This window comes from Saccostrea echinata, unplaced genomic scaffold (genome assembly GCF_033153115.1).
Source record: "Saccostrea echinata isolate AGI-Se365-2 ecotype Australia unplaced genomic scaffold, CSIRO_AGI_Sech_v1 ptg000002l, whole genome shotgun sequence".
Taxonomy (NCBI): Eukaryota; Metazoa; Mollusca; class Bivalvia; order Ostreida; family Ostreidae; genus Saccostrea; species Saccostrea echinata.
Window position 1 is genome coordinate 6,110,622 of NW_026889751.1, and position 21,444 is coordinate 6,132,065.

At 33.5% G+C, this 21,444-nt stretch overlaps 2 protein-coding genes across 2 annotated transcripts; one reads left to right on the forward strand and one right to left on the reverse strand.

Moving 5' to 3' along the window:
• The first annotated feature begins 244 nt into the window (after nucleotides 1-244).
• LOC133206034 (GTP:AMP phosphotransferase AK3, mitochondrial-like) lies at nucleotides 245-10,791 on the forward strand. The gene is made up of 5 exons (XM_061341944.1): nucleotides 245-445; nucleotides 4,274-4,393; nucleotides 4,849-5,021; nucleotides 6,688-6,806; nucleotides 8,885-10,791. The coding sequence occupies exons 1-5, from the start codon at nucleotides 250-252 to the stop codon at nucleotides 8,997-8,999; spliced, it is 723 nt and encodes a 240-aa protein (XP_061197928.1). The 5' UTR covers nucleotides 245-249; the 3' UTR covers nucleotides 9,000-10,791.
• A 1,546-nt stretch (nucleotides 10,792-12,337) lies between these two features.
• Nucleotides 12,338-19,593, reverse strand: LOC133206043 (mpv17-like protein 2). The gene is made up of 5 exons (XM_061341954.1): nucleotides 19,385-19,593; nucleotides 18,038-18,198; nucleotides 13,605-13,681; nucleotides 12,831-12,959; nucleotides 12,338-12,748 (listed from the first exon to the last, which is right to left on the reverse strand). The coding sequence occupies exons 1-5, from the start codon at nucleotides 19,552-19,554 to the stop codon at nucleotides 12,734-12,736; spliced, it is 552 nt and encodes a 183-aa protein (XP_061197938.1). The 5' UTR covers nucleotides 19,555-19,593; the 3' UTR covers nucleotides 12,338-12,733.
• Between the last annotated feature and the right edge of the window lie 1,851 nt (nucleotides 19,594-21,444).

The following is a 21,444-nucleotide window of genomic DNA, read 5'->3' on the forward strand; positions in this document are numbered from 1 at the left end:
TGAAATATTTTGCGACAACCAACGTTCAATTAGGTAATGTGTACGTTTGAACTTCGCGTCTTCTACTGAAATATAAAGATATGTTGAAATATATAAAATGTATACGACATAAAAAATGAAATGAAATACATGAAGTGATAATTTGAAAATTGTGAAATTTGACTATTATACGTGCTGGTGAATACTTAAATCTTGGTATGAGTTAACATTGTATTTTCACTTTCATTTTACCTATCACGTTAGGATTGTATGAAATTTTTGTTAATTTTCTATCTAATAGTTTTAACAGTAAAAGTAACGATGATTTCTAAAACACTAAGAACAATAATTATGGGGCCTCCGGGTTCTGGAAAAGGCACAATATCTTCTAGAATCGTGAAAGATTTTAACCTGAAACACTTATCTAGTGGGGACCTCCTGAGATCTCAGATTCATAACAAAACAAGTAAGCTGTTTTATTACTGAGTATTTCATCAAACTTACAAGAACAACATACAGTTGAACTCCCTTTGCATCCCTTTTCCTTAAACTGTTTAACAGTGATGTGTCAAATCAGGGACATACACAAGGGAACAGGAATACCGTATTATATATAAGGTCTGTGCATGTCATGCCTAGCTGCCCTCCCAGATCATTTGTTATTGTTTCCAGTAATATTTTATTTGAAATGTGTTTTTATTCCCATGTAAAAAGAAAAAAATGTCACAAGTAATGTTGTAGAAATGTATATTTAACTGGAATTTACTGCATGGGGAGGGGGGATGTCAGACTGTCCTTAGGCTAATTATTTAATTATTTTGGTGACATTACAGAAACAGTTTTAGGATTTGTCAGTATATATATCTACTGTGAAACAGACAAAATATTTCATCAAAATATTTCATCTTAATGTTAAGCTTAATTAAGGTTCAATTTACAGGTTTTCAGATTGCCATTCGCCATTTGCCGATAAAAATTCAAAATGGCCAGAAAAAATAAAATTTAACTGCTGAAATGGCCTATAAGTTTAACACTGAACAGACGTAATGGCTGATTAAATTCTGTATGTAAAGGCCGGTCAAATAATTTTTTTTCCATTGAGATCCAATTTATTTCTTTTACTACTTTCTGCTACTGCAGATTTCATCAGCCAATGACAGACGGGTATTAGATCTTGATCACCAGATCGCTTTATGCTATTTCTTGTTGCTGATACGCTTCTTTACCAATATCAACATTGAGTAGTGCACAAGCACATGCACCGCAACTTCTTGTGGAATATAATATTTAATGGGCAGTAAACTCTGCAATTTCGGAATTAGAACTCATTTGAATGCTGTGAATGAAACTGAAGAATGAAAAAGATAATCTAAAAAAAAAACAGAGAAAATCACACTGAAAGAGATGCGAAGATTTCGGAGTACATGGCTTTGCATTAACTGTAGGTATGACTCAAAGTCACCAAGCACAGGCAAAACGTACGATCCTCTCTTTGGCCTCGGATAGTAGAGAGCTCTGAGTAAGCTCTGGTCTGTGCAAGGTCTTAGAGAATGGGCATGATGGTGATCGCATGTAACTAGCTTCACTTAATAAGAATCCAGTAAAAACACGACTTTTAAATGTAAAAAAGGTTATTTTTTCCGAAATAAAATAAATACGATTGAGCCACACTTGTTTAATATTTTATTTCTAAGGTTATTTACCTGACTTCATTTAATTACGTGGTGAAAGAATTGTTAAAAGAATTGTATATTTTCGACTATTAGTATGCTAGATAGAATGTTCTGTCGTTAAAATGAAAAAAGTCCTACAGACCAGACCTGTCCTGAGACACAGTTACATTATTTTAACTATTAATTGGCCTATAATTTTAAGAGATTTAGGACAGAATGGCCTATAACTTTTTTGGTAAATATGCCATGTCCTATATTTGCTTATTTCAATCTGAAACCCTGAATTTAAGACATATGTTCAAAGTATATGTATTAAGATTTGATTAAGGTACACAACATGCATAAAGACTGTGTAGAAAATCAGTAATGACTTCAGTTTTTAGCTCGTCTCAACGAAGTTGGGGAAGCTTATGTAATACCCTCGGCGTCGGCGTCCCATGTTAAAGTTTTTGGTGCAGTTTTCTTTTCAAGCACTTTTATGCCCTATATTAATCAGAGATGCATGGATGATGCTTCTAGTATGTTTCATTGTACCTGTCAAGGTTTCAGATGCTGCAATTTCAGCTGAAGAATGACCAGGTTAATGTTTCTGGAGCAGGTTAAAGTTCTTAGAGCAGGTTAAAGTTTTTGGAGCAGGTCTCATTTTCAAGTAACTATAAGCCCTATATTGACCAAGCTTGCATGGATAATACATCTAAGGATGCACACTACCATGCTTGCTTCGGATGTTGGATCTGACCTACATTTTCCAGATGAGTGACCAGGCTAAAATTTTTAGAGCAGGTCTCATTTCCAAGTAACTTTAAGCCCTATGTTGACCACACTTGCATGGATGATACATCTAAAGATGCACACTACCATCTAAAGATGCACACTACCAGGCTTGCTTCAGATGCTGTATCTGACCGACATTTTCCAGATGAGTGACCAGGTTAACGTAAACTATTTAAGGGTTATCTGAACCAAACTTGCATGGATGATGCATCATAGGATGAACACTCTCAAACTTGCTTCAGATGCTGGATATGTCTTACATTTTCTGGATGAGTGATTAGTTTAAAGTTTTTAGGTAAGTCCATTCCCAAGTAACTGCAAGCCCTATCGGACCAAAGTTGCATAAATGTTACATCTAGGGATGCACACTACTAGATTATTAGTGTGGGACTTTGCCTTACTTAAAGACAACATTCGTTGAGGTGAGCTCTGTAATCTCCGATTACCTATATTTGCATTGTGTTATAGGTGCTTTGCCATCATATACTGAAACGCAAAAGAAATGCAACATCCTATTTTAGGGGGGAAATATTATACATAGGATATAATTTTGTATCTAAAAAGTAAGGACATCTTCAACTTTGTAAATAGCGGTAATTTAACGGTTGAATGATTTTCATACCATTACCGGAAGTTAAGTTTGAGTCCGCTTAACAGAAATCAAATATGCATGTTTAACAAGATATTTGGCAATAAAATGGGGTTTTAAGAATTTGTATTTGTTCATCATAAGTAATGAAGCAATGTTACGAAAAATAAATTCTTCTTTCTTTTCCGTAAGTGATGCCAAGGCTTCCTAAAAATGACTTAAGTACGCATTTCCATTGGTCTAGCTGGAAAATCTCAAAATAAAGGTGATGGAGAGTTGCAGATGCAAATATGCAACACATCACGCCTCAACAGGCTCTTACGTATCATTAGCATGAATGACAGTCCTTGGACCGGAAGTCCAAGGGTTACTACACTGCGCTTGGCTAGAGAAAATTCGACCTCATCATCTGAAAAAACAGGCATTTAAGAATGGCAAAGAATATTTCTTTCGCTCAGATCTCAAGATTGATGAACCTACTGCATCGTAGAAATCAAGCTGCAACTGTTGTACATGGCAGTCATGCACGCTTTAATTGAATGGCCGGGGTGGGGGATGTTTTAACATTCATGTGTTACTTTCTAAAGTTAAAAGATTATAATTTAACATTTTTATCAAATCTCTGATGTGTATAAATCGAGTTTTACCTTACTGTATTCATTTTTGAAAATCATAAGTTAAAAAAATTCAAATATTTGCAGATTACTGCTTGTTGTGTTTCTTTTGCGTTTCAGTATATAATTTTAAAGAGCTGGGGGGTTGTGGCCATTTTTAGACTATATTGATCTCCTTTAGAAGAAGAGCTCCATATGAAGATATAGAAAATGATCAAATTTTAAAACTAAAATTTTTGAAATTTTTCTTTGCCAAATGATAGTTGACAGCTTAAGATATCATATCTAAAAAATTAAGTTAAATCTGGTGGTTAATTTGTGGTTAATTTGTTGACCCCCCAGCCTCCTTAAATAATTAATGTTCTTAGCCATACCAGAATCACTCCATGTCTCATTGGTTATATTATTAAAGCCATTAAGGTAACCAAAAGAACAGAATAATCTTGTCTTTATGGGGGATTGTTCCTGTCTGCAATGTGAATTTACATAGCAATTGTACATGCAAATTGTGTGTGTGTATATATATATATATATATATATATATATATATATATATATATATATATATATATATATATATATATATATATATATATATATATATATATATATATATAAGATAATATCTTTTGAATGTTTTACAGAGGAAGGCTTACAAGCTAAAACATTCATTGATAAAGGTCAATTAGTCCCTGATAATGTTATGGTTCAGCTAATTCTGAATGAACTGCAGAAACTGAAACATGATAGTTGGCTTCTTGATGGTAAGTGAATTTCAATGACAGTCAATTAATATAGTTTAATTTAAAGGTAATTATAAATGTAATAAACAATTACATTTATCAATGACAGTTACTTCATGTTAGAAATTTTAACTAAAATGTGGTTATAATAAAGGTGATGAATGTTTGCCTTTATTAATAGCAGCCACTTACTGTGAAATCATTTGATTTCATGATGGCTCAATATTCATGGAATCTGTGGGTACCTTTCATCCATGAATTATCATCCTCCATGAATTAATACACTAATGTTTCTAATTAAGTCATATTCCCTTTTGTAGATATTAGTGAATACAAGAAATTATGCTCCCACAAACCTTTAAAATTAAAGCAATCCACGAAAATTGGTCCCCACAAATTTTGATGATTCCACAGTGTGTCGAAATTTTAATACATGTATTGCCGATTGTTTAACCAAGAATGGTTGTATGTTGAAGGTTTTCCCCGGACTGTGCCTCAGGCTGAGGCTCTTCACACCAAGGAACCAGCTGACGTTGTTATTAATCTTAATGTTCCTTTTGAAATCATAATGCAGAGATTGACAGTCAGATGGACACATGCTCCAAGTGGCAGGATCTATAACACAGAGTTCAATCCTCCAAAAGTTCCAGTATGTATTAAAAAGCATTGAAAAGTTCTTATATTGCTTAGTAAGAAGTCTTTTCTATTGCTATCTGTTTTCATCAGTCCTCGTGCATCATGGGACATGCATCATCCGTTAACATTTTTAGCTTCTTCTCTTAGAACCGGTGAATCAATTTCAACCAATTCTGGCATAGAACATTTATGAGTAAAGAGGAAGAAAAATTGTGAATTTTGTATTCCCTGCCCCCCTGGGGCCTTAGGGGTGGGGCTAAAGCATCAAAATTAGTGCTATCTGTAAAAATCTTCTTCTTTACTCCTGGACATCAAGCAGCCAAACTGTTGGCATGATTGAAATGGGCATTGAGCCCTCTAACAACATTGTGAAATTCATGACCCCAGGGTCAGGGGTTCTAGAGTTAGGGTGGGGATCTAATGAACATAGAGTGAAAATACATAAATTCTATAAAAATCTTCTCCCCTCCCTCTGCATAAAAAGCAGATAAACAAAGTGCATGGTTATGATGATCAAGGGTTTGTGAAATTTATGGCCCTGGGGTCAAGGGTTCTGCTGGAGGGGGCTTTATTGATTATATAGTGAACATTTATTAATTCTTTGAAAATCTTCTTCTCTGCTCCTAGGTATTTAGCAGATAAATTAAGTGCATGATTATGATGATCAAGAGTGCCTCTTCTAAAATTGTGAAATAGGTGACCCCAGGGTCTGGGGTTCAGAAGGGGGGGGGGGGGGGGGTCTGTTGAATATATAGTGAAAATGCATCATTTCTTTGGAAATATTCTTCTATGATCCTGGGTATTTTGCAGATAAACCAAGTGCATAGTTATGATGAGCAAGGGTGCCTCTTCCAAAATTGTGAATTTTGGGGCCTTTGAGCTAGGATGTTTTGGTGTTAGGACAGGGCTCTATTGATTATTTAAGTGAAACTGCATTAATTCTTTGAAAATCATCTTCTCTGCTCCTAGGTATTTAGCAGACAACTAATTGCATGCATATGGTTATGATGACCAAGGCTGTCTTTTCAAAAGGTTTGAAATTCTCAGCCCCTGGCTCAGAGGTTTTGTGTTAGGGTTGAGCTCTTGAATATATAGAAAAATTGCATTATTTCTTTGAAAATCTTCTTCTCTGCTAATGGGTATTAAGCACACATACTAAGAACAGTGTACATGGTCATAATGAGCAAAGGTGCCTCTTCCAAAATTGTGAATTTCTTGGTCCCTGAGCTCTGGTGTTAGGGTGGGGCTATGTTAAAGTGAAAATGCATTATTTCTTTAAAAATCTTCTTCCTTGCTCTTGGGCATCTAAGAGGCAAACAGAGTATATAAAGTTGTAATGAGCAAGGGTATTTTTACCAGATTTCAATGGGTTTTCAAAATATGTGTTTTTTTCCCCTGCATTTCTAGAGTCAAGGAATACCGTATATACTCGCCTATAAGTCTGTTTTTTGGGAGTTAAACTTTAGTCCAAAATTCTTTATCCGACTTATATGCGAGTTATAAACAGATTGCTGTTTTAGCGGGTCAATCCCTCCAATTTAAGCTTAAAAAATACAACCGACTTATAGGCGAGTATATATGGTAACTGATCTGCTCATTTGGCTGTGTTGTAGTGATATCAAAAGAGCACTATTGTTTAGTAAACCATTTCTCTAAAAACTAAACAATATTTTCCCTAGGGTAAAGATGATGTGACAGGTGAGGATCTGATACAAAGGGAGGATGATAAACCAGAAACTGTAAGGAAGAGGCTGGAAACCTATCAGAATCATACAGAACCAGTACTTAACTACTATAGGTAAACATTGAACATAACTAGAGGTACTGTGAGTGACCTCACAGAATAATAACACAACAGAGCCAGTACTTAACTACAATAGTTAAACATTGAACATAACTAGAGGTACTGTGAGTGACCTCACAGAATAATAACACAACAGAGCCAGTACTTAACTACTATAGGTAAACATTAAACATAACTAGAGGTACTGTGAGTGACCTCACAGAATAATAACACAACAGAACCAGTACTTAACTACTATAGGTAAACATTGAACATAACTAGAGGTACTGTGAATGACCTAACAGAATAATAACACAACAGAACCAGTACTTAACTACTATAGGTAAACATTGAACATAACTAGCACTCACAGAATAACAACACAACAGAGCCAGTACTTAACTACTATAGGTAAATATTGAACATAACTAGCACTCACAGAATAACAACACAACAGAACCAGTACTTAACTACTATAGGTAAACATTGAACATAACTAGAGGTACTGTGAGTGACCTAACAGAATAATAACACAACAGAACCAGTACTTAACTACTATAGGTAAACATTGAACTTGACCTCACAGAATAATTAAACAACAGAACCAGTTATTAACTACTATAGGTAAACATCGAACATAAACTAGACCTCACAGAATAATAACACAACAGAGCCAGTACTTAACTACTATAGGTAAATATTGAACATAACTAGCACTCACAGAATAACAACACAACAGAACCAGTACTTAACTACTATAGGTAAACATTAAACATAACTAGAGCTCACAGAATAACAACACAACAGAACCAGTACTTAACTACTATAGGTAAATATTGAACATAACTAGCACTCACAGAATAACAACACAACAGAACCAGTACTTAACTACTATAGGTAAACATTAAACATAACTAGAGCTCACAGAATAACAACACAACAGAACCAGTACTTAACTACTATAGGTAAATATTGAACATAACTAGCACTCACAGAATAACAACACAACAGAACCAGTACTTAACTACTATAGGTAAACATTAAACATAACTAGAGCTCACAGAATAACAACACAACAGAACCAGTACTTAACTACTATAGGTAAATATTGAACATAACTAGCACTCACAGAATAACAACACAACAGAACCAGTACTTAACTACTATAGGTAAACATCGAACATAAACTAGACCTCACAGAATAATAACACAACAGAGCCAGTACTTAACTACTATAGGTAAACATTAAACATAACTAGAGCTCACAGAATAACAACACAACAGAGCCAGTACTTAACTACTATAGGTAAATATTGAACATAACTAGCACTCACAGAATAACAACACAACAGAGCCAGTACTTAACTACTATAGGTAAATATTGAACATAACTAGCACTCACAGAATAACAACACAACAGAACCAGTACTTAACTACTATAGGTAAACATTAAACATAACTAGAGCTCACAGAATAACAACACAACAGAACCAGTACTTAACTCCTATAGGTAAACATTAAACATAACTAGAGCTCACAGAATAACAACACAACAGAACCAGTACTTAACTACTATAGGTAAACATTGAACATAACTAGAGCTCACAGAATAACAACACAACAGAACCAGTACTTAACTCCTATAGGTAAACATTAAACATAACTAGAGCTCACAGAATAACAACACAACAGAACCAGTACTTAACTACTATAGGTAAACATTGAACATAACTAGAGCTCACAGAATAACAACACAACAGAACCAGTACTTAACTACTATAGGTAAACATTAAACATAACTAGAAGTACTGTGAGTGACTTCACAGAATGATAACACAACCCCTGCTCAAGTTATAAACTGTCTTTTTGTCAAATTTCAGATAAACATAAGCTTGTTCCCCTAAAGGAGAAGATTCCCCACATATTGAAAATTTGAACCTCTTTATAAGCCTTATCCATTACCCAGGAATGTAAACCTATAAAACTCTATGACCTCATTCTCAAGTTATGAAACTGTAACCTTTACTTAAAAACTATTATAGTATATATTTGCCCAATCTGTTATTTATGTATGTATGTCTGAATTTTAACAGGAACCTAGGAATCCTCGAAGAATTTACAGGAAAATATTCCAATGAAATATGGCCAAAGGTGCACAAATTCCTATCAACAAAGATTGAACCACTTCAGTACACTGTTTACAAGTAACTCTTCTACATACCTCTTTATACTGCTTTCAGTTTTATTGTTTGATTTTGTTTGTCATTGATTGTTTATGATTTAATATGGCTGTGCCATTATGATTATACAGGTTTACATTTATGAAGAATTTATATATATTTACTTTTATTTTTGAATTACATTTGCACTTTAGTGATTCATTAGAGGAAGCTGTTCCATTTAGATGATACTTGAAATTTGTTCTGTTACACTTCTCAGTATTAAGTTTCTCCAAAGACGAAAATATTATATACAAATGTACATAACAAACATGTTTAGTTCTTTATTTCATATTTTCAATATACAATCCAGATACAATTTGTTTTTTTTTTGTTTGAACATTGTTTTATATATGATATACAGTAAAACACACTTATAGAGAAGTGCCAGGGACGAATCATTTTGATTTGATTGATAAATGTAACATTTTATCCAGTAAGTTAATTACAGTAAAACACGCTTATAACGAAGTGCCAGGGACAGACAAATTTGCTTCGTTATAAGCTTAATTTGTTATATCCGTTAATTCTTCAATATATTTTAAAGTCAAGGGGAATGAAAATCACTTTGCTAAAAGTGTCATTTCATCATAAGTGTGTTTGCTATAAGCGTGTTTAACTGTATACATTTTAAAACTACAGGTAGAGTAATTGGCTATAAATTCATTATGAGCCACTTTGCCATAACTTTGTTTTACTTTAGTGTGTAATTTTGGCAAGGAAAAAAAAAAATTTCTTATTGAAAAACTTTTAAAACTTAGGTAGGTTTCAATATCTTTGAGCATTACCTATTTGACTTTATTTTAGTGATAATAACTGTGACCATCAAAAATCAGTTGCATAAAACCAAATAACCCTCAACACATACCAGTATATAGTATAGAGTTTACATGTGTGTAGTTGGTGTACATTGTAAAACACATTTATAGCAAAACATATATGGTAAATTTTTGCTTAGGAAAATTAAGTCATAATTTTTCACCCAGTATATGTATATGACTAGACAACAAGTGGATTCTTAGCTGGACATAACTGCAGGTATGAGGAAGCAATATTAGACAGCTGTCTTTGGTTGCTTGTTCTAACTTTATTGATGAACAACTGCTATAAACAGAGGAATAATATACTGAGTTAGCTTTACTTTATATTAATTATAATGTTTGATACTGTTCATGATACAAACCTATTGTTGATGTGATGAAATGATTTTGGTTTAGAATCAGGTTATTCTAGTCATTTTTTGTAAGATAAAACCTATTATCACAGATATTACTGTGTCATTGCTGCAGGTGACCTTTTTATGTTGAAAGTATGAATCCTCCCCCAATACATCGAAAAATTAAGTTACAAAAAAATACATGCTTAAAGACACACACACACATACACAACACAAATACAGAGTTCATAAATTATTATCAAAAAATTTATGTTCTTTCTAGACAAAGTGAAAAGAATCCACTAGAAGTGATTGGACAGAGTGTGTATAGGTCTTTTTTTATCATGAGGTAGAAAAATGAATAATAGATGTGTTAACAATTCATATCTTTGTACATCCTTTATGATCTTAACACCATTAAGACATTGATTTTCTGAACTTTGATGTATCTTTATGCTGTAAGAGTGTGTTAATTAGTTTCTTAAACATTTTGCTCAGTGTGCATATCTTTTGTGAAAAGAGCTTTTCTTTTCATACACAGAGGTTGAATGGTACATCATGTGAGTATAAGATAAGGTATTATCTCCAAATTGTTTGTTAAATAAAAACAGATAGAGCTTTCTAACTATCTCCATTGTTAGTAGTTGTAAATGAGGAGCATTATTAAGTAGTCAACACTACATTAATACACACTGTTATATTAAACTCTAGGGACAATGTTCTAGTGTAAATTAATTATCCCTTGCATCTTATTGGTTTTTCATTATACTATAGAAAAAGGATAGAAAAAAAATATGACTTTTGAATAGGAACAAAAGTCTTGAAAAGGTACTGAAGCAGCCAATCACATTCATATCAAAAGTCAGTGAGTTTTTGCTTAGAACAAAACCAAGTCAAAGTAGTGAAAAATTAACATTATGACAATGTACATTTATTTTAAAATGAAATATTTGTTGGCCAATGGTTTAACAGTGTTTTACACTACACATTTATAGAAAAGGTATTGAAATGTTGGTTTTTATTTTTAGTAAAGAAGTGTTTTAGTAATGTACATTCTTATTAAATCATGTGGCTTTACAAAATTTATAGATTTCTAGGATGCTCTACTTGGGTTAATTTTACCAGCATTTACTCTGAGGAAGCTATATAGCTAAAACTGAATGAAAAGATCATACAGAATTAATACTAGACTAAGATACCTACCTTTTCAAATGTGGTTCAAGAAAAAATCACGCATATTGTGAAATCTTGGTTCATCAGTACAAATATGAAAAAATTCAAAAAAAGATTCTGCTTTGCTGGATCTTTAGATATCATTATTTCCATAATCACTTCATTAGATCATGGCTAGTTTATAACCACTTTTTTCTTTGTATAATTTGTATCCTGGTAAAACCAATAAGCATTATAAGCTAAAATTTTATATGTATTTCTTTTTGAAAAATTTCCCATGTTATATATCATGAAATGTAACTGAAAATTATTGAAATTGGAATATAAAATAAAAGTTAATTAAAGTTTATTTATTTTTCGTTTTTTCTTCATTTTTTTTATATCTTGCTCTCTCTCTCTCTCTCTCTCTCTCTCTCTCTCTCTCTCTCTCTCTGCATAATCAAATTATTATTATTATTTTGATGGACAAGAACATGTAACTAGATGCATGAATATTTTTATTACATGAAATTCTAATTTATACTTCTGTAAGTGGTTAATAAAGGGATACAAAAAATGAAAATTCTTTTTTACTCCATGAATAAATCAGCATTTGTGTAGGATTATTGATTCTTGGTAATAAATCCCTGAAATCTAATGACTGTTACCATATTTATGAATAATTAAGGAAACAGTTTTTGCTAATTCAATGTGATTTTATTTAAACTAATCCTCTGAGGTTAAATACATATCGATTGATGGAACTTGATTTAAGTATAGATTGAAAATATAGATAATAGTCCTGTTTAAATTATTCAATTTTTTTTTTTATGAACCACATACCGGTATATACATGTATGCACATTATTACAGCTAGCTAGATTATTAAATTAACATATCTGTTTTGGGAAATTATGGGAAAATCAAAATAGTCTAAATTCTCACAAATAAAAGAATTGAAAAACAATTGATATTTTCATTATATTTTTATTATATGTATATAAAAATGTGAACAGACATGAAGAGTATTTCAGAAAGTAGTTAATTTAAATATCAACGTTACCTAACTACAAATTAACGATAGAACTACAGATATGATAACTACATGTAGGTTTGGCTATAAATACTTTATAAAACAATCACTGATCATTAGTCCATGGCTGGCGATACTATTCAGGACTGCGGAAGTTGCTGGCATTTAATAACGTCAATTAACTGGTTCATGTAGTACATCGATTTACAAAATGATATTTTCTGTCGTAGTCTCATTGAAAAGATGCCAAGACAAAGCATAATCGAGATATTCAGTGTAATTTCAATAATGCAGTTCTAAGAAACGAATTTAAAGCTTATGAAGAAATCTGCCCGAATTCCATATAATCATGGGTAAATGCTTCTATTGCTTCCAGCCATCACTAAATTGTTGTTTTCTGAAATAAAAAGAACTTAATGGTATTATATAGATGCGGTATTATCCAAGCTGGATAAAAAAATAAATAATTAATCTTTTACCCTATGTTTCATATAAGATAAAAAGGTATTCCAGCACAGTGTCATGGTTGAGACGTAAACGCTCCTGAATCTCGCCGGGATAAAATGGAAATTAATATACTGAGCTGGAGGCCACACACAGCAATCTACCTACAAACATTGGAGGCAAAATATACATCAAAGAATTTAATCAGAACAGATAGGATTTGAAAAAAAAATATAGGCAAAAGTTTTTAATAATTTTAGAAAGAAAGTAACTTCTTTTTTATAACCATTAGAGTAAAACTTCAGTATCACTGCAAATTAAAGGCTTAATAATGGGAACAATACTGGATATTTTATGGGTGTATTCTGCTGAGATTTTTTTTTTTTCAATTTTGGCCCTATAATTGGATGTATTCATTTTTTGAAACAAAATATGAAAGAGAAAAATGTGAGTTAGTAAGCTTTTCTTCTTGCTTTCTTTTTCTTTTTTCTTTAAACTTTGAAAGTATGCCGGAAACCAGACTTCTTGGGATTTTTCATAGACAATGAATGAAAAAAATTCTTTCTTTCAAAATTTATGATCTAGAATTAAACGTATCCTCACTATCAAAACTACAAAGAATCAAAATGTGAATAGATAATAGGGGGATAGAAGGCCAAAAATATTATGTTTATTTTGATGGATAAAACCGGAGGAGTTCCGTAAAAATGACTGACATCTCAGCATAATCAACAGCTATATAGAGTACATCCTTGAGACTATTGTAGTACAATATATTTTGATCTATCATGTATGTTGAAATTTCTTACCGAGTATACTGCTATAAAGTTACTCTTAATTTCATTCAGAGCACCGGTAATTCCCCTTCCTTCAAGTAGACCCATTCCTGAAAAAGTACTCTTTGACTTTATAATATGATCTGTGTCTTTGTGTATATTTCGATGGAGAAAAATACTTGGCAGATTTCTTATATTGCCAGGTACTTGTAAACTTCGAAAAAGAAAAGAAAGGTAAAGAAAAGAAATGAAAAGAAAAGAAAAAGAAGTGTTTAAGACAAGAAACAACTAGGTGTGTTTGTTAAACACTGATGCCTCCGTATGGCAATTTATAGCAAAGGTTAAACTTTCTCAAAAGCAAATCAAATAGTTGGCACCCAAAGTAAGGTCTTTTGTCGAGGAATATACCTGTGAAATATTAGAGCCCTAGCAGTAACCATTGAATAGATATAGAAAAGGTTTAAGTTTTTTTCAAAAGTAAGTCAAACATCCAGGTCAAAGTCAAATGGTCAAAAATAATGGTGCCTAAGGAAAGGCCTTCTCACAAGAAATATACTGGTGAAATATGAAAGCTGAAGCACCAATCGTTCAAAAGTTATGACCAAGGTTTAGGTTTGTCAAAAGAAGGTCAAACTCCAGGGTCAAGGTCAATGGATTACAATTGTTGGTATCGAAAGGAAGGTCTTGTCAAAAGGATTATATATGTGAAGTATGAAAGCCCAAGCACCAATGGTTCAATTGATATGGCCAAGGTTAAATTTTTCAAAAGAAGGTCAAACTCCAAGGTCAAGGTGAAAGGGTCAAAGTTGTTGGTATCCAAAGGAAGGTCTTGTCACAAGGATTTCATTTGTGAAGTATGAAAGCCCTACCATCAACCGTTCAAAAGTTATGGCCAAGGTTAAAGCTTTTCAAAAGTAGGTCAAACTCCAAGGTCAAAGGTCAAAGTTGTTGGTATCCAAAGGGAGGTCTTGTCACAAGGATAACATATGTGAAGTATGAAAGCCCTAGCTAAAACGGTTCAAAAGTTATGGCCAAGGTCAAAGTTTTTCAAAAGTAGGTCAATCTCCAAGGTCAAAGGGTCAAAGTTGTTGGTATTCAAAGGAAGGTCTTGTCACAAGGATTACATATGTGAAGAATGAAAGCCTTAGCACCAAACGTGCAAAAGTTATGGCCAATGTTAAAGTTTTTCAAAAGTAGGTCAAACTCCAAGGTCAAGGTCAAAGGGTCAAAGTTGTTGATATCCAAAGAAAGGTCTTGTCACAAGAATTACACAAGTGAAGTATGAAAGCCCTAGCACCAATTGTTCAAAAGTTATGACCAAGGTTAAAGTTGGGTAAAATTTTGCAAAACTGGGTAAAACTCTAAGGTCAAGGTCAAATATGGTGGTATCCAAAGAAAGGTCTTGTCACAAGGAATAGACATGTGAAATATGAAAGCCATAGCTCCAATCAATCAAAAGTTATGGGCAATATTAAAGTTTTTGTGGACAAACAGACAGACAGACAGACGGACAGGGCAAAAACTATATACTCCCAAATCTTCGATATGGGGCATAAAAAAAGAAGAAAAAAACGACACTTAAAAAAACAAGACGTGTTCGTAAAACAGCTTATGGCGAAGGTTAAAGTTTCTCAAATGCAAGTCAAAATCTAGGCCAAAAGATAAAAAATGTTGGTACCCAAAGAAAGGTCTTGTCTCGAGGAATATACCTGTGAAATTTGAAAGCCCTAGCTCCAATTGTTCAAAAGTTATGGCAAAGGTTAAAGTTTTTTAAAAGTAAGTAAAACGTCAAGGTCAAGGTCAAAGTGGTTGGTATCCAAAGGAAGGTCTTGTCACAAGAATTACATATGTGAAGTATTAAAGCTCTAGCACCAACCAATCAAAAGTTATGGCCAAGGTTAAAGTTTTGCAAAAGTAGGTCAAACTCTTAGGCCAAGGTCAAAGGGTCAAAGTGGTTGGTATCCAAAGGAAGGTCTTGTCACAAGGATTACATATGTGAAGTATGAAAGCCCTAGCACCAACCGTTCAAAAGTTATGGCCAAGGTTAATATTTTTCAAAAGAAGGTCAAACTCCAAGGTTAAAGGGTCAAAGTGGTTGGTATCCAAAGGAAGGCATTGTCACAAGAATTACATATGTGAAGTAATAAAGCTCTAGCACCAACCAATCAAAAGTTATGGCCAAGGTTAAAGTTTTGCGAAAGTAGGCCAAACTCTTAGGCCAAGGTCAAAGGGTCAAAGTGGTTGGTATCCAAAGGAAGGTATTGTCACAAGGATTACATATGTGAAGTATGAAAGTCCTAGCACCAACCGTTCAAAAGTTATGGCCAAGGTTAATGTTTTTCAAAAGTAGGTCAAACTCCAAGGTCAAAGGGTCAAAGTGGTTGGTATCCAAAGAAAGGCAATGTCACAAGGATTACATTTTTGAAGTATGAATGCCCTAGCACCAACCTTTCAAAAGATATGGCCAAGGTTAAAGTTTTTCAAAAGTAGTCAAACTCCTTGGTCAAGGTCAAAGGGTCAAAGTGGTTGGTATCCAAAGGAAGGTCTTGTCACAAGGAATATACATGTGAAGTTTGAAACCCCAAGCACAAACTGTTCAAAAGTTATGGCCAAGGTTAAAGGTTTTCAAAAGTAGGTCAAACTCCAAGGTCAAGGTCAAAATATCAAAGTTGTTTGTATCCAAAAGGAAGGTCTTTTCACAAAGAATACACATGTGACGTTTGAAACCCCAAGCACCAACTGTTCAAAAGTTAGGGCCAAGGTTAAGGTTTTACCAAAGGTCAACATGCCCAAAAATTTATTTTTACAACAGCTCCAAAACTATGTGAGGTATAAAACTTTTACAGTTTATAAATATATCATTGATTAACAGGTAGAAAGTATCACTTGATAACAAATACTTAAAGAAAATATTTAACGAGAAAAATTCTTTTTAAAAAATGCATATATTTAAAAAAAAAATACACCTAATTAATTCCGTACTTTTAGTGAAAGCCTTCAGAAACAATATATGTTTATCAATGAAAGGCAAGTTGGACTTCGATAGTCTCTGGAAAGTTGTTTTCCCTGTTTATTTTGTCCAAATATTAAGATTTGAAACCGAAAGTACATTGCAAATGGCGGATTTTATAGGGTACTTGTCTTTATACATGTACATGTCATGCTTTCAATAATAGCCTTTCAGAGACCATTCACGTCCAACTTGCCCTTCATTGATAAACAATAAACATATATTATTTCTTCAATTATGGTTTTCACTAAAAGTACAGAATTAAGCAGGTGCATTTTTTTTTAAAATATGCAAATTTCTTGAAATTGTTTTTTCTCAAAAAATATATTTTTTAAATATTTGTTTTTCAGTGATACTTTCTATCTGTTAATCAATGATATATTTATAAACTGTAAAAGTTTAAACTTTATACCTCACATAGTTTTGGAGATGTTGTAAAAATAATTTTTTGGGCATGTTGACCTTTGGTAAAACCTTAAATTCTCATAAAATTTTGCAAAAAAAAAAAAATAATAATAATAAAATAAAAAAATAAATAAAAATCGTCAAGGTCAAAAGGTCAAATATGATAGTAACCAAAGAAAGGTCTAGTCACAAAGAATACACATGTGAAATATGAAAGTCATAGCTCCAACCAATCAAATTTTTATGGGCAAGGTTAAAGTTTTTGCGGACAAACAGACGGACGGACAGGGCAAAAACTATATACCCCCGAATCTTCGATACGGGGGCATTATAAAACAAACTTGAAAGCAGTTAATGCGTTGCAACTTAAATAGAATCAATACAGTGCGTGAGCATAAGAACAACTCCATTGACAGAAATTCATTCAGGTATGAATACGATTGAAAACAGGTTTCACGCAAACGAAGGAGTGGTCTTCCACTATGTTTCATCTGTACGTTGAAATGGTGACAAGTGATATTGCATTTCGAGATTACGATTACCCAGTCCCTGTTTGATATCTGAAAGTCTTCAACATAAGTTTGAATTCATACTAACGAGCAATTCAAGAAAGATGACTCGGTCATGACTTTCTGACAAACAGCTAGGCGGATAGACAAACAATCATGCCTTATCCGTTATGTCCCGAGCTCCTTCTGTGTGTGTGTGTGTGGGGGGGGGGGGTCATGATTACTGGACACGTCTCTTTAAATATAATACATGATATACATTGTCACCAAATGAGATCCAAAGTTATATATTTCATTGCATACAAGATTAAATTTTCAGGATCTTTTGTATTCATGTGCCAAATTACCTTTATGAAATCTTCGGGGAAATGAATGACCCGACTTCTAAAGAATTGTGAAATGTGATTATAGACAGTTCAAAAAAAAAAAAATCTCCCAGATGGAAAAAAACAATCGAATAATTTTGAGCTAATTAACAGGGTGTCCACATACATCTTATTTTTATCCATGAATATATATATATATATATTTTGCTTACTTACCACCGAAAAATAGACAGGTGATAATAGGAGTGAAAATAATTTGATCCACGCCTATTTTTTTAAGCACAACTTTTGGTCCGGATCCAAGAACCAGCTTGTCAGCAAATTTGGTGTACCACAGGTGACCAAATGGACCAATCATCAACCCCATCAGGAACATTCTACCTTACAATAAAAAGACAACAGCTAATAGAGAACCCTCGTTGCACAGCAGATAAAGTGCAAATACAAATGTGAAGTAATTTTGATATTTTGAAAAAAAATCTTTTGATAACATGCAAGAGAATATTGACTCAATGAAATAGTTACTTTATACCGGTATACTATATAATTATTACTGTTTTCTGAGGACAGTACGATAATTTAGCACAATATTCTCCTCGAAAGGCGAGGTGAATATTGTACTTCAAGGGTGGCAAATAGGGCTGTATCAATATATCCATTAATTGATACGTATCGATATTTAAGAATGTATCGTATCGAAAAAATAACTTCCAATACGTACATGTATCGGGCAGGCAGATTTTCTTATAATTCTGTGAAAAAGTTGGGAATTTCAATCACCAAAGGTTATGTTTTTCACCGTTTGAATTAAAATTGATCAATAATGATAAAATCATTAAGGAGATAGCACATCTTAGATAAAATTTACAAAATACATAGATAACTTTATTTAACATGTTGTTTTCACAGTCATTAAAAGTTTGAAGTGTAATTTGTTATGACAGTGAGACAAGAACTTCGAAATCGGTTATAAAACAATTAGTTTTTATAAAATTCATGCATTAAATGAATTATAAGACTTTTTTGATAGACTTGTTAAAGAATCCAGGTCAAAGAGTCAAAGTTTTTGGTATGCAAAGGAAGGTCTAGCCACAAGGATTACACATGTGAAGTATGAAAGCCCTAGCATTAACCGTTCAAAAGTGATAGCCAATGTCAAAGTTTTTTCAAAAGTAGGTCAAACTCCAAGGTCAAAGGGTCAAAGTTGTTGGTATGCAAAGGAAGGTCTTGTCACAAGGATAAGACATGTGAAGTATGAAAGCCGTAGCACCAACCGTTCAAATGAAATGTCCAAGGTTAAAGTAGGGTAAAATTTTGTAAAACTGGGTCAAACTGCAAGGTCAAGGTCAAATGTGATTGTACCCAAAGAAAGGTCTTGTCACAAGGAATAGACATATGAAATATGAAAGCCATAGCTCCAACCAATCAAAAGTTATGAGCAATGTTAAAGTTTTTGCGGACAAACAGACGGACGGACAGATCAAAAACTATATACCCTCAAATCTTCGATACGGGGGCATAAAAATATTATCGTTAGTAATATTTCTTTGAGTACGTGAACACCTACCTGTTCGATATATATCAAAATATGTCCCCGTAACGCCTGTTCTGGATGCATATTCGATCTCTAGGTTTTGTGTTATGACGTCACCTAGTCCAAGTAATGTTCCACTGGTCACAGTATTAGTTATAATTAGGTACCTAGAAAACAGTTGTTTAAAGAGAGAGGACATCGTTGTTTTTGAGTCAACATCATGGTCGGTTCTCAAGAGGTCCAGCTCTGCTTATCATTCTGAACTTATCAGGAATTAAAGACGTGGAATGTACTTGTTATCGCGTTTCAGCTATCTTTTGATGAGAAATGTGAATAAATTGATATTGCTAAATACTAGTATATAATGAGAAATTATGTTGCAATTGAAAATCACATTAGTATGTAAAAGGAATTCCCATGAACCATGGTTTAATTTTAAAACTCAGATAATCTTCGTTTTGAATATTACTTGGATTCTGCATTTGACTGCATCTTGCAAAAATTCAAATGAGTAAAGAGGCAAACATAAAATAAATAAAATGATTGTTTCTAAAGCTGCCAAATGCCGGCTTACAAGTGGTCCTATAATTTATAACTCAGAAACAAAATGTGTTTGTGAAACACTGATGCCCCAGTGGAAAAATTATGGCCAAGATTAAAGTTTTTCAAAAGTAGGTAAAACCCCTAGGTCAAGGTCAAAGGGTCAAAGTTGTTGGATCCAAAGGAAGGTCTTGTAACAAGGATTGCACATGCCCTAGCACAAGCTGTTTAAAAGTTATGGCCAAGGTTAAAGTTTGGTAAAATTTGCAAAACTGGGTTTAACTCCAATGTCAAAAGTTAAATATGATGTATCCACCGCCTAAATATGTTTATGTTTATACATGAAATCAGTATAATTCTTATTTGTGCTCATTCGCCTTCGTCATTTTCATCGATAGTTTGGGGTTTTGCTGACAAACAATGAAGTAACGTACGGTAGCTTGCCTGTCCCGACCTCCATCTTTGCTAATTTTTTCGGTAGTAAACGAACAGAAAAAACATTACCGTTAAGAATTAAACTCATTTTTTTTAATTCCACTGTCAATAGTACGGTAATATCTAGTCGGAAGGTGCAGTGTTACAGAAAAGCTATTTGATCTTGTAGTCCGAGACCTTGTTAAGGGTGGTGAGTTGACCCAAGACATCGTCGGATACTCCCGGGGGTGGGTGGGGGCAATGACGAAGACATTTAAGCCAGAATAAGGAAAGGAAGACAGGCTTTTGTAATGCTTAGACCAGTATGGAAACCAGTTGCATTACAAGAGAACACCAAATTCAGAATATTTAACACCAAGTGAATTCCATCCTTTATTATCAGAAACCTGGAGATTTACAAAGAGCCTACAATATAAAATCCAGGTTTTCATCAACCAGTGCCTATAATAGATTTACCAAATATGGTGGCAAAGAACCATAAACAATAGGACACTCTGGATACTAATCAACCAAGATCCAGCACTGGCAAAGGATAGTCACACTCTAAGAAAACCTGTCAATACCATCACCAGTCAGTCTCTAGAGCGGAATCCTCAGGGAATCAGAAAAGAGATCGTCCATTACACAGCTGGGGGAGAACAAGGGTAATAGGATTAGAACTGGGAACACGCTGGAATGAGCCAAAGAAAAAAGTAAAAACAGGGTCAGGTGGAGGAAAACTGTGACAGCCTTATGTTCCTGAAGGAAGGATGTCGATTAAGACAAAGTAAGTTAAGGGTATGCTTCACTTCATAAACTGAGCTTACTCGGACGAAACCCTGTACAATAAACAAACAACAACAACCAAAAAAAAAAAAACAAAAACAAAAACCATGAACATAAGCACCTTTATAGTATGTGTGTGGTTTCAGAATTTTCTCCGACTGAGTTAACATTGTGAAACAGGAGCATTTAGTTAGCAGTGCTATGCACTCTCTGGGTGCCTTTTAGTTTGCACCATTCAAAAAATGTTACTGAATTAAACAAAGATTTGGCAACTGATGACAGTAACCGTGAAACTGGAAACCAAAACAATGACTACCTCGGAAAGAAAAGCCCATTCTAATTAAATGCC

Coding starts and splice junctions, on each gene's coding strand:
- LOC133206034 (XM_061341944.1), top strand. CDS start 250: ATGAAATTTTTGTTAATTTTCTATCTAATAGTTTTAACAGTAAAAGTA. Junction 446..4,273: donor TCAGATTCATAACAAAACAA/GTAAGCTGTTTT, acceptor AATGTTTTACAG/AGGAAGGCTTACAAGCTAAA. Junction 5,022..6,687: donor TCAATCCTCCAAAAGTTCCA/GTATGTATTAAA, acceptor TATTTTCCCTAG/GGTAAAGATGATGTGACAGG.
- LOC133206043 (XM_061341954.1), bottom strand. CDS start 19,554: ATGTCCTCTCTCTTTAAACAACTGTTTTCTAGGTACCTAATTATAACT. Junction 18,199..19,384: donor GATATATATCGAACAGGTAG/GTGTTCACGTAC, acceptor ATTGTAAGGTAG/AATGTTCCTGATGGGGTTGA. Junction 12,960..13,604: donor ACTTTATAGCAGTATACTCG/GTAAGAAATTTC, acceptor CAATGTTTGTAG/GTAGATTGCTGTGTGTGGCC.